Source organism: Zosterops lateralis (genome assembly GCF_965231275.1).
Source record: "Zosterops lateralis genome assembly, chromosome: 4".
Lineage (NCBI taxonomy): Eukaryota > Metazoa > Chordata > Aves > Passeriformes > Zosteropidae > Zosterops > Zosterops lateralis.
This window is the reverse complement of record NC_139765.1, coordinates 1,972,800-1,986,015: the sequence shown is the minus strand read 5'-3', so window position 1 is coordinate 1,986,015 and position 13,216 is coordinate 1,972,800. Positions and strand designations below refer to the sequence as shown.

At 47.9% G+C, this 13,216-nt stretch overlaps 1 protein-coding gene across 1 annotated transcript in view; it reads right to left on the bottom strand.

Annotated features, from left to right (window-relative positions):
- Positions 1–2,548: 2,548 nt before the first annotated feature.
- The window catches only part of BCL2L13 (BCL2 like 13), a 35,761-nt gene continuing 25,093 nt past the window's right edge, over positions 2,549–13,216 (bottom strand). Inside the window, exon 7 of the mRNA XM_083858958.1 lies at positions 2,549–5,262. Coding sequence (XP_083715084.1) covers positions 4,459–5,262 — 804 coding nt within the window. The 3' untranslated portion in view covers positions 2,549–4,458. The remainder of the gene's footprint in view (positions 5,263–13,216) is intronic.

Below are 13,216 nucleotides of genomic sequence, written 5' to 3'. Positions count from 1 at the left end.
CCTTGCCTGCCCTGCAGATACTGCAGGGAGATCAAAAGCAGCTTCCACTGGAAGCCAACAGGAGCTCCCCCACTTGTACAGCATCACCATAGACCTCTGGCTTGGAGGAAGCAAGTCAGCCTACCCCAGAGACTGAGAGTCAGCTCCAAGGAGGGAAAAAAGGGATTAAATTATTTAACTTGAGGAGGTGGAGCTGAGTGATGTGTTGTGGTTCCCCCTGGACTTGCTGCTACTGACCCAGCCTGGTCCTGCTCAGGTCCCTTCACTGCATCAGACACAAACTGAGCCCTGCAGTCCCTGCTCCCTCTGCACCTCTGAGCTTGCTCTACTCAACTCAAGTAGTGCTGCCTTAAATTTTATAAACTTTTTGTTGTTGTTGTTGTTGTTATGGCAATCCAGAGCTTGCACTCTTAAGCACAGGTAGGTACATGAAGTCAAAGTAATACTTGTTCTTGCAACCTTCCTCGTGCTGAAATTAAGCAGTCCAAGCCAAATTCAAGTCATGCACAGCTTCTGCCCTCACTAGGTAGAGCAGATATTGTGCCTCACTGTACCTCAGTGTTTGACAGAGTTCACCTAGGTTTGGAAAAGACCTTTGAGATCGAGTCCAATCTATGACCAAACACCACCTTGTCACCCAGACCATGGCACTGAGTGTCACCTCCAGCCTTTCCATCATCTCCAGGGATGGTGACTCCACCATCTCCCTGGGCAGCCCTTTCCAATGCCCAACCACCCTTTCTGCGATAAAATTCCTCCTAATGTCCAACCTAAACCTCCCCTGGCACAGCTTTAGGCTGTGTCCTCTTGTCCTGTTGCTGCTGTCTGGGAGCAGAGCCCGACCCCACCTGGCTGTTCCCTCCTCTCGGGTGTGTTAGAGTGACCAGGTCTCCCCTGAGCTCCTCCTCTCCAGGCTGATTCCTGCAGGGCTGATTTCCCTCACAGCTGCACCTCCTGAAGCTCCAGGACTCAGGAGCTCACAAGAGCTGCAACTGGCTGGGACACGGCTCTGCATCTGCACTTTGGGCTTTTGGCCCACACAGGAGTTCTGCCTTTGCTCTCAGCCTCTTGTTCCTGCAGTGCCAGCTGAAGAAAGTCCTTGCCCAGCTCCGAGCCACAATGCCCAACAAAGCATAGCTTAGATTTAAGCACAGCTGAATTTAGGTTGCACCTTATCTTTCTTGAAAGCCTTTGCCTTGACAAGCTCCTTATTGAGCATGCTGCCCACTGCACTTCCTTAAAGTATTTCCCACTTTTTTCACAAATCCAGTCCTCTGCTGTTTCAGCATCTCAGCTTTGGGGTATGCTAAGGATAAAGTGAAGACAGGATGGGTCTAAGGTAGATACTTTGTTAAAGTACAGGCCACTCGAGGACAGATATTGAGGCACTTCTGGGAAGGGGATGAGAACACAAGTGAAAGTAATTCTATCTGTCCTTTTGCAAAGTATAGAGCTCCTGCCTTCCCTCTGCCAGCTGTGAGAGATCCACTAAAGAGAGGCTGCATCACACCTTTCAGGGTAATTGGACCCTGCAGTTTAAGATTACTGTAATATACTTGAAGACAGGGAGGAAGAAAACTTCAGGTTCCTAATTCACACCTCAACAGAGCAGCCTCTCCCTCAGGTCTGTGTGAACACCTGAGCTTGTCACTCTTTGTTAGTCCCAGCTCTGACCACAGGACTCCAAACTGCACAACTCAACCCCACAGCTGATCTTTTTAACTAGTGGAGTGTTCCCAGAGGAAAGAGAGAGAGTAAATTTTCTGAACGTGTGGTCACTTCAAATTCTTGCTGCCTTGCCAAATCTTCTGACCCCAGAAGGAGATTTTAAAGAAAGACATAAGGTGCAACTGATGCTCCATGAAATGTAGCAACACACCAGCTACTCAAGGCTTCTGCCTGACCACAAAAATACCTAACACAGTCATTTATTTTCTTTACTACTGCTGCCACCTTCTCCCTGCTGTGCTTTTTATTTCATGCCCCGCTGGTCTCCTTGTGGCAGTAAGTTTGGAACTTCTTCCCTTGCCAGCCTGGATTTATTCTTGTCTGTCTTCTGCCCATCTCCACACTACTACTGAAACAACCTCATCCAGAGAGAAGATGAACTTACACCAGCCCTGCCTCCACCCTGTTGGTACAGATTTTATCCAGAGTGTCCACAGAATCCATCTCTGCTTCAGAGTAACCTGCTGTGTGGCCTGAGGTGGGGATGGTTCACTGTCTTCAGTAAGAAGGGGATGTAAGAACAGTTCTCTCCCACAGAGAAGAACCCAAAGCCACCAGCAAAGCAGCAGAAGGGCTGACCAAGCAATAAAGCTGCCCTTGCTGCACCTCAGACTGTACCAGGCAAAAGTGTTCCTGCATACCTGTGAGGGATGGAGCATAAAGAGACCTCTCCTGCAAGGGGCCACCTCCTTCCCACCATGTGGGAGGGCAAACACCAGAGCCTGTGGCATGAAGAAGTCCCAGCGACCCCTTCTGGGGACACAGCACAGCAGTGAGTACAGCAGGGCACCAGGAAATGGCAAAAAAAAAAAAAAGTCAATTCCATTTTGCAGTGTGATAAAAGATTTGGAGTTTTTTTTTTTCTGGTAAGGCCAACCTGCTATGTTTTGTACATGGAAGAAGAGCAATCAGTGATCAACAGTACAGTTCAGAACTCCAGAGCTCCCAAGTTCAGTCCACAGTGGCAGTATATACACAACCCTTCCTCTTAATATTCAACTTCACACACACACACAGTTCAAAATCCAGTAAGTTTTCTAGAAAATCCATTTCACAAAAGCTTACACAAAAATAATTCCTCAGAATCCGACACATTCTGACTAACTTTCCAGCATTCTGGGATAGGAAAATGCAGCAAGAATATCCTAAAATAGAGAATATACTAAGATCTCTTCATTCTGAGATCCCTTAAGAACCAGGCTCAGCAGGAGCTGTACTCTTGATATGGTTATTTAGAAATAAAAGTACCTTGTCTTTGTGCTTTGTGAAGACTCCCATAAGCTCATGTTTAGTTTTTTTACATTATCACCAGTTCCCTTTCACCTTCCTCCATCTGGTCTAAGCCACAGTGCCAGCACCAACCCTCAGGGAGTTCAGGCCAAGGTGGTGCCCACGGAGCTGCAGTTTGGACAAGGACAGACACACAAATGTCCTCAAACAGGAACAGCTGTGGCTGGACCCCACCAAGGAGCAGGACAATACTTGAAAGGCTTCTCTCCACACACACACCTCAAGTGTTGTGACTGCAGGAAGGGGGATTTATTTTTTTTTTTTTTTTTGCTCCTCATTTGTGAACCTGTAAGTTCAGCTAATGACAGATTCACAGTTGCAGAAGAAATTGCACTGCTCAGCACTCTGGGCCAGGCCAGGAACAAGCAGACAGAGATGTTTAATGCTCTTTTACTCAGTTAGCAGAATCCATTGCTTTATATAGCTGGGATTCTGTCACAGGCAAGACCAGGTTAGGACTAAATACACTCTGTGCTTAACTTGGGCAGGACAATGCAGACTGCAGCGTGACACGGGACAGCAGAGCATTTTGATGTCTGAATTGCACTTGAGGCACTGGCCTTGCTTCCTTTGCTGTGGTTTTGCTCAATATTCCCCAGATGTCAGAGGGCTGATCCCAAGGGCACCGTGTCCAGCTCCATTTCGTACCTCTGTAACTGAAGGGTTTGCAGTAAAGTGGGCTGGGCAGGAGCAGAGCAAATGGATTCTCAAACCAGCAAACAGCAGTGTCCCTCCCACCCTCCTGGGCAGCACCTCTGCCCCAGGAACACCAGGATGCTCAGAGATAATACAGCTATAGAGAGGCAGCATCTTCACAGGATGGGGCTCCAGTAAACGTTAGGGGCCAAAACCAGTGTGAGCCAAGAGGTAAGAATAAGCACTGTCCCACTGGGGCCGAGGAGGAACCTGGAAGGTTATGAGGAGCAGTGCTGTACCTGAGAGGAAGCTGAGACAAAAGGGACACCAGCCTCTTGCTACAGGACTCAGGTTGGCTAATGTTTGTTAGGAGGGGCTGGGGGCACAACGGGAAGTGACAAGACAGCACAGCTGCAGTAGCAATCAATCTGAGAAGCCAAAATCTCCAGGGGCTGGCAGCAGCTGGCTCTCCCCTTCCCCTGGGGATTCTCTGTTCCAGTTCCTAGAGCACCCCTTTCTTCAGCACCTGCACTTTAAGTTCTTAAATTTGCAGATTTTTTTTTTAATTATTATTTTAAAAATACCCCCAATACTTTAATCACGAAAAACCAATCCCCGCCCCGATTCTACTAAAAACATGATTGTCCGTAGCTGGAGGCTCATTGACCAACCTCACCTCATCACCACCGAGTTACTCCAATGTCCAATTCAACAGCAGGCAGCTCAACCTTTAGGTAACACGACTACAAAAACTGGATGTGCTCTCTCCTGTCTCCCCCCTCCTCCCTCCCCAAGAGAGCTCTGTTACTTTTTCCTAAGCGCCAGCGCTACCCCGACTGCCACGGCCAGTATAGCGACGGCGGCGGCCCCGCCGTACAGCAGGATGGATTTCCCTTCTAATAGGATGGGCTTCTCCTCTGCAGCTGAGGATTTCTCTTCTATTTCTTCCAAGTGGCCCTCTTTCCCCACTTTTTTTTCCCCTGGAAGCAGTATTTTCTCTGGTTCTGGCGCAGCCTTTTCTTCTGATGGGGCCAACTTTGGGACAGGTTTACTTAACGCGGGGATTTCAGGTTCAACAAGCTCTTCGGCTGCTTTTCCCTTTTCCTCCTGTTTTGTACGCAGAAGTGCAGAGGGATGTGCTTTTGCAGCAGCAGCAATCTCAGGTTTTATCTCCTGTAAAGAAGCAGAGGTTTCTGGAAACGCTGCCTGCGTGGTCTCTGCAGCACCAGCGGGCACCACGGCTTCCTCAATCCCCTCCGGAATCTCCTCCTTCTCCACGTGGACAATGTCGGAGTTGGAGGAGTTGTTCTCGCTCCTCTCTTCAGCCCCTCCGTTGCTGTCCAGGCTCTTGACCTCCTCGGGATCCATGGCCACCTGCTGCCAGGAGTCGGGCCCCAGGGACACGGGCAGGCTCTCGGTGTGCCAGCTCTGGCTGGCCGACAGGGACACGGGCAGGCTCTCGGACTGCCAGGACGTGGTGACCGTGGGCGACTCCGGGGGGCTCACCTGCCCCGAGTTGTCACTGGTCAGGATGTAGATGTCATTGCTGTCCTCGGCGATCAGCCCGGGGTACTCCTCCTCCTCCGATTCCAAAGTGAACACCGTTCCCTGGGAACACAAGGGAGGGTACAAGGTGTCAGTGATGCCTTCGGTGTTCCCTCCCCTGTACGGGACACCTGGAAACTCAGGGTGCTGTGGCAGGGAGAGGAATTATAAAAGAAAGGCATCATAAAATCAGGCTGATATATTAAATTAACAGCCAACCTATCATCCATCTCCTCTAAGTGTAGCTAAGCAATTTGCAAGTTCCCAGGTGAAAACAATCTTGGTATTAAAGGCTGGTTAACACAACAACCTATTCTTGCATCTGTGTGAACAATGAGATCTGTTCCCTGAGAACCCGTAAAGGGAAAATGTCACCAACCTGAATCTCACACACACACACACACCCCAATAAATAAATAAAATTTAAAAATGACCAATAAATGAAGTAGTAAGAAAACCACACCCAACAGGTGTTGCACTGTCTAAAATATAAATTTTGTAAAAAGTATGTAAGTTTTATAAAATAAAAATACAGAAAACGGTAGAAAATCAATTATATGAATAAAGAATTGGCTTTTCCCCGCGTGAAGATTAAGGAGTCTCGGGTAACTTGTTACAACATCTGATGAGCCCAGGAGAGCCCGGGACCTGCCGGGAAAAGGAGGAGGAGCCGAACCGGGACCGGGACACACAAAGGGCCGGGAAAAGGAGGAGGAGCCGAACCGGGACCGGGACACACAAAGCGCCGGGAAAAGGAGGAGGAGCCGAACCGGGACCGGGACACACAAAGGGCCGGGAAAAGGAGGCGGAGCCGAACCGGGACCGGAACACACAAAGCGCCGGGAAAAGGAGGAGGAGCCGAACCGGGACCGGGACACACAAAGTGCCGGGAAAAGGAGGTGGGGCCGAACCGGGACCGGGGGAAGGAACACACAAAGTGCCGGGAAAAGGAGGCGGGGCCGAACCGGGACCGGGACACACAAAGCGCCGGGAAAAGGAGGAGGAGCCGAACCGGGACCAGAACACACAAAGTGCCGGGAAAAGGAGGAGGAGCCGAACCGGGACCGGGACAAAGAACACACAAAGCGCCGGGAAAAGGAGGCGGGGCCGAACCGGGACCGGGACCGGGACACACAAAGGGCCGGGAAAAGGAGGAGGAGCCGAACCGGGACCGGGACAAAGAACACACAAAGTGCCGGGAAAAGGAGGAGGAGCCGAACCGGGACCAGAACACACAAAGGGCCGGGAAAAGGAGGAGGAGCCGAACCGGGACCAGAACACACAAAGGGCCGGGAAAAGGAGGCGGGACCAAAACGAGACACGGGATCCACAAAACGCCGGGAAAAGGAGGTGGAGCCGAACCGGACCCGGGAGACAGAACATACAAAAGTGCCGGGGAAAAGGAGGCGGGGCCGAACCGGGACCGGGACCAGAACACACAAAGTGCCGGGAAAAGGAGGAGGAGCCGAACCGGGACCGGGACAAGGAACACACAAAGTGCCGGGAAAAGGAGGAGGAGCCGAACCGGGACCGGGACACACAAAGGGCCGGGAAAAGGAGGCGGAGCCGAACCGGGACCGGGACACACAAAGTGCCGGGAAAAGGAGGCGGGGCCGAACCGGGACCGGAACACACAAAGTGCCGGGAAAAGGAGGAGGAGCCGAACCGGGACCAGAACACACAAAGCCGAGAACCAACAGCCCGCAGCGAAAGGAGCCTGGAGCGGCGAATACACAAATCTCCGCCTCCAGCCCGCCCCGGGACGGCCCGAAACACACCGAGACAAGAACGGGACCCGAGCAGGGAGCGCACGGAAACAAACAGAGAAATAAACACAGAAAGAAGCACAGGAAGCAGCAGAACTCCCGGGAAAGCACCGCCGGGGCAGGGACCGACCAGAGGCGAGGGGAAACGATCCCGAATCCCGCGGGAACAGCCCCGGGGGCCGGGAAATGGATCGGAGATGGAGAGAACGGGCTGGGAACAGCCCCAGAGAGACCCGAGGGAGTCACAGCGGCCACAGAGCCCCCAACAGACACCGCGCGTCACTCCCGCGGAGTAAATAAAAGTTTTTTGAGTTAAAAATAAGAAAAAAAACCCTAAAAAATTTCTGAGTGCAAAAACTACGCGCCGCGGAAGTTACGCGCCGCGGAGCGTAACACCCGCGTAACTACGCTTATACTCCGCGGAGTAAAATCACGAATTTTAAAGTCAAGAACTACGCACTGAAAATACGCGCCGCGGAAATTACGCGCCGCGGATGATACGCTCCGCGCAGCGTATTTTCCGCGTAATTACGCGGATACTCCGCGAAGTAAAAATCACGTATTTTGAGGTCAAGAACTACGCACTGAAAATACGCGTCGCGGAAATTACGCGCCGCGGATGATACGCTCCGCGCAGCGTATTTTCCGCGTAATTACGCGGATACTCCGCGAAGTAAAAATCACGTATTTTGAGGTCAAGAACTACGCATTGAAAATACGCGCCGCGGATGTTACGCGCCGTGATGCGTAACACCCGCGTAATTACGCGGATACTCCGCGGAGTAAAAATCACGAATTTTGAGGTCAAGAACTACGCATTGAAAATACGCTCCGCGGAAAATACGCGCCGCGGATGTTACGCGCCGTGATGCGTAACACCCGCGTAACTACGCTCATACTCCGCGGAGTAAAATCACGAATTTTAAAGTCAAGAACTACGCATTGAAAATACGCGCCGCGGAAGTTACGCGGCGCGGAGCGTCACAGCCGCGTAACTACGCTCATACTGCGCGGAGTATGAGGTTAAAATAGGAGTAAAATTGGGGAAATGTCAGATCGCGGATTTGGGCAAAGGAAAAAGCGCCAGGAGGCGTGGGGACACTGCTATGGCACAATGGGGATAAAAGAGGATCGAGGGAAACCGCGGGGTTTGTCTCTGTGCTGTAAAAAACGTGGGGTTTGTCTCTGTGCTGTAAAAACCGCGGAGTTTGTCTCTGCGGTGCAGAAAACAATCAGAGAGCAGCTGTTCAATCAGCCCTCACTCCCCACAGCTGAGGCAGCCGGGCCGTTGTCATTAACACAATCCCCATCAGCTGTGAGGGGACCCGCCCCCCCGCGGCCTCCAGAGACTCCCTCACTATCTCTGTCTCCCTTCTGTTCCCTCCGCCCACGAATGACGGCAAAGTTACCTCTTCATTCCGTTTTTCATGTTGAAAAGAGCATTAAATAACGTTATATCCACTTGGGAACTGCTTTTAGTCCGAGCCATGGGAGGCCGCGAGCCAAAAGCGCGGAAACGGCACCTGTGTGCGGGGACGCCTCGGGAAAAGGGTTCCGGCGGGACACGGTGTGCCGGGGAAAAGGGTTCCGGCGGGACACGGTGTGCCGGGGAAAAGCGTTCCGGCGGGACACGGTGTGCCGGGGAAAAGCGTTCCGGCGGGACACGGTGTGCCGGGGAAAAGGGCTCCGGCGGGACACGGTGTGGCGGGGAAAAGGGCTCCGGCGGGACACAGAGTGCCCGAGGAAAAGCGTTCCGGCGGGACACAGAGTGCCCGGGGAAAAGGGTTCCGGAGACACCAGCGCTTTGTGCCTTTATCGCCTTTTCTCTGTTTGCTTTGCGTGTTTTCCCCCGTTTTGCTACACGCGGCCTTTAGAGGGGTTTTGTGTCGCTTTTCCCCTCCGCGGGTGTTCGGGGCTGTGCCCGGGCCCTGCAGAACTCAGGATCTCCTCTCCAGGGCTGTGAGCACAACTCTCTCTTTTCCTTTTCTCTGTCTCTTTCCCTCTTCTTTTTCCCTGCAGCACAGCCCGCCCCGCTCCAGACACCGCCTCTCCTTAATGAAGCTTTACTCGTTGTGTTTGTATGCCTTGAAAACTCGTTGATAAAAAAAGTTTTTTTTTTTTTTTAATTAAATTTGTGTTCTCACTGAACTGTGTTCTGTTTTTTTTACAGTTGAGATGGAAAGCAGTAAATGCGGTGCTTTATTATCTATCAAAGATTTCAGTCTGATTTCTTTAACAAGAGTGTTAACAAACCTGCCAGGTGAAATTACACAAAATACAATTGTGAGATTGTACTCAGCTGTTCAGCAGTCTGCCAAATTACACGTTATTTTATTTTTTTCAGTAACCCTGCATTGTAGTCTTACTAAATTTCTGTTTCCGTGAAATTTGCAGTTGCCATGGGGTTTTTCTCATAACTAAATTACTTATAAGTTTAATGTGCTTGTTGAGACTTTTATCCCTCCAGTGCACCATCCTGGTGTTATTTCTCTTACAGATTGTTCCCTTTTTAATTTCCTTTTTGTGCTAATAACAGGAGAATAAGCTACATCTTGTAGCTTAATACATACATTTAATACATCTTGTCATATCTATTACTTTCAAAGGCACTGATTTGCAGTTATGTTAAGGTCCAATAATATAATTCTTCTATTAAGTTAACTTTAAATTTCATGTCTGCTAAGTTTCAGTGTTATTAAGTTTAGACAATGCTTTATTTAGATCACAGTTGTATTCAGTATAAATAAAAACGTTGAGGTTTTTATTTAAGAGAAGATATGCTTGTGTTTTTATCATCAATAGGTTAAAAGTAGTCATTAATTTGCCATTCAGTCTATTCATTTGATCAGACATCAGTTGCCTCTGAGAAAAGGAGGCCCAGTGAGAAGAGAAATGACTTTATCACCATCCAGCCTTTGTAATCAGAACAGGAGTGAAATTAGGACTGCCAGAGCGTGACTGTGTCTGGAGATTTACAGAGGAAACTTGTCCAAAAAAGCCTTGTGTCATCGTGGTGTAGTGTTCCTACTCACCTTCTTCAGCTATTCCCTGTTCCAGGCTCCCAAAAAGACATTTAGTGATGTCAAAGATCAACCTTTCCAGCTAATACATTTTCTCCTGAGTCTCATCTATTTGGACTTTAAAACAATGGCCATTTATCCCAATTTCCCCTGGGGACATTTGGCATAATTTTTATTTTTCTCATGCTGTAACACCCTGTGCCAGTGACATGATTAGATTTAATAAGTTTTGTTGATTGTAATTGGGTTTTTATGTATCTTGTCCTGTATTTAATAGATAACCTTAATAAGATGCAAATTGTTTTAACATCAGAACATATGAGCTTTGTTAAATTAATAAAAAAGGAGATGTGAGAGGTAGAAGAATTATAAAAGAAAAGCCTCATAAAATCAGGCTGCTCTATTAAATTAACAGCTGGCCTGTTATCTCCTCTAAGTGTAGTTAAGCAATTTGCAGGTTCCCATGTGAAAACAATCTTGGTATCAAAGGTTGGTTAACACAACAACCTATTCTTGGATTGAAAAATAAGTGCATCTGTGTAAACAATAAAATCTGTTCCATAAAAGAAAAATGTCAACAACCTGAATCTTAGCACACACACAAATCACCCTGTGACCAAAAAATGAAACAGTAAAAAGACTACCAGCCAAAAGGTGTTGCACATGAGGTCTGTGAAAACTGTGTAAAATAAATGATGTGAATAAAAAATTGGCTTTTCCTGCAGGAAGATAAAGGAGCTTTGGGTTACTCATTACAATATTGGTGTGCTGGAAGAAAGAAAGATGAGAGGGGCTGTGCAGGAGCAGCAGCTGCCTGACCTACATTTCAGTGGAGATTACAGAACCCAGCTGGTGTGTCCAGAGAATGGAACCCCTCACAGGAGTTTTCTGGGAGTTCCTCCTTTCCCTGATGTTGCTTTGTCACTGTGACATCACCAAAACACACCACACAGTCATTTTTAACCTGACATGATGCTAAAGTCTGAAACCAAACTGCAACAGAACAAAAAACCAGCAAATGCAAGTACACAATCCCAGCTGAATATACTCCCCACTCCTTTCTGTCCAAGTGATCTATTACTTGTCTGTTTCCATCTAACAGTGCTCCTCTTCCATTAATGTTATCCCATTTCCAGTGCTAGGTCAAACCTGTATTTCTACTTTGTACCAACAAGCTGGAATCTACAGTCATTCTAATATTTTACTACAATTTTAGCTATTCTTAAAGAAGTTCACTTTCTTAGACTGCCATGATAAATTTAATTACACAACTGAAGTTGAAACAAACAACTAAGCACAGACATCAGAGATGGTGACAGGGTTAGCCTGTTTAGATTTAGCTAGGAAAAATCTGTAGGCATCCTAAAAATTTGACAAAGGGTTTTCAGCTGGAGAAGCTGTAAGTGTAAAATATTGATTCCCTGTGATCAGCCCCAGTTTATGGACTGGGTTCCATGGTCTGGAATATTCCTTTGGCCAGTTTGGGTGAGCTGCCCTGGCCATGCTCCCTCTGAAAAGTCCTTGAGTCAGGGTAAGCGCTGCTTAGCAACAACTAAAACATCAGGGTGTTATCAGTGTTACTCTCATTCCAAATCCAAACCACAGCTCTGAACCAGATAGGAAGAAAACCTCACTCTATTCCAGCTAAAATGAGGACAAAGAGATGGGGGCAGAGAAGAACTCCAAAGTTTCCTATGCCATAGAATAGAAGTCTGTGAAATAATTAACAAAAATTCAGTAACTTTCTTGTTTGTAACAAGAGTGATTTGAACATTCTATCAAGTACTGTAGTAATGGGATCCCCTTCTGTGCAAATTCCAAACCTTCCTCTACAGTCCATTATAACAAAAATTTCCATTATTTCTCTTTTTCCCCTGCTCCCTTCCACACACAACAGTTCTCCTAAAGCACTCTGAGCAGCTTGTCCCTTTTTTAAACCCTTCCCAACAGCTGTGAATTTGGGGCTTGATTCCTACCTATATTTTCCCATTCCATACCTCCTTGGTTCTTTCACAATTTTTTATGGATCCACACAGTGACCTGTGTGTCAGAAATTCATCTCAGTTAAAAACAAACATCTTTTTATTTTGCAGAGATGTTTTTAACCCTCTGCCCATGAAATTTTGGAAGACATTTGTACATGGGAATATTATAGAACATTTGAAAAGGAACTTTTCTTCATAAATGCCTTTTAATTGCTCAGATGTGGGAAACATCACCCAGCTTGGTAAGATGTTCAGGAACTGAAGTGAAACAATGCAAAGAGTTCCTCAGGAAAAGGGTTAAAAGCAATGAAGCTTTTCACCAACCATTTTCAGTCCCTGTCCTGTGCTGAGGATGGACAGGCAGCTCACACACTCTGAGATTGTACACTCACTCCTTTGACCGGCAGGTTTTGCCCTGGATGTTGTTAAAGTAGGAAATACTCTCACTGGAATATAAGCCTGTAACAGACACCTGTGATAAAAGTCAATTTTGTATTTCCACAGGTGACACAGAAAAATGGCAATTAAACAACAAAATTATTAGGGGTAAAACCTCTGTACTATCTGTACTATCCTCCTCTCTGTTCAGCTCTCCACTGCCACAAATCAGGATGAATTTATTTCCTGTCCACACCACATCACAGCACACTAAACCATGTCTGTGGTGTGACATCAGAAGAAAGAACAGGGACACACACCATGGATAACAGCACTGCTCTTAACATTCCAATGGAAGTGCACACGTGCTGCTGTGACTCACTCAGCATGAGGCACATACAAAAATATCCCAAAAATACAATATGATGCTAAAGATCTGTGAGCTCTGGTGATTGTAGCAAAAAAAAAAAACACCACCAAGGGCTACATTGAGACAGCCTGAATTGCCCTGAAGTCACACACTGTGCACTGGTGAAAGCCAAGAGGCTTTGAGCCATGACTCAGCAGCCCACAGAGGGGAGGATGGAGCCACCTGTAGTCAGTGGGGACAGCAGGTACAGAGACTGCCCTGAAATCAAAACCATCCTGAACGTACTTTCAGTGGAGATTTGCTTCTCACAAAACACAGGTAAGATGTGGGCACATCCAGAGGGTAAAATGCAGGATAAAGTGCTTTGGAGAGGGTGAGGAAATGAAGGGATGGTTGTACAAGGAACACAGCCCATCCTCATCATTTCCAATGGCTCATTAATACATGTACCAACAACACTCCACACGCAGCCTGCCTGCAGCAGGAGGGCCAAAGGGG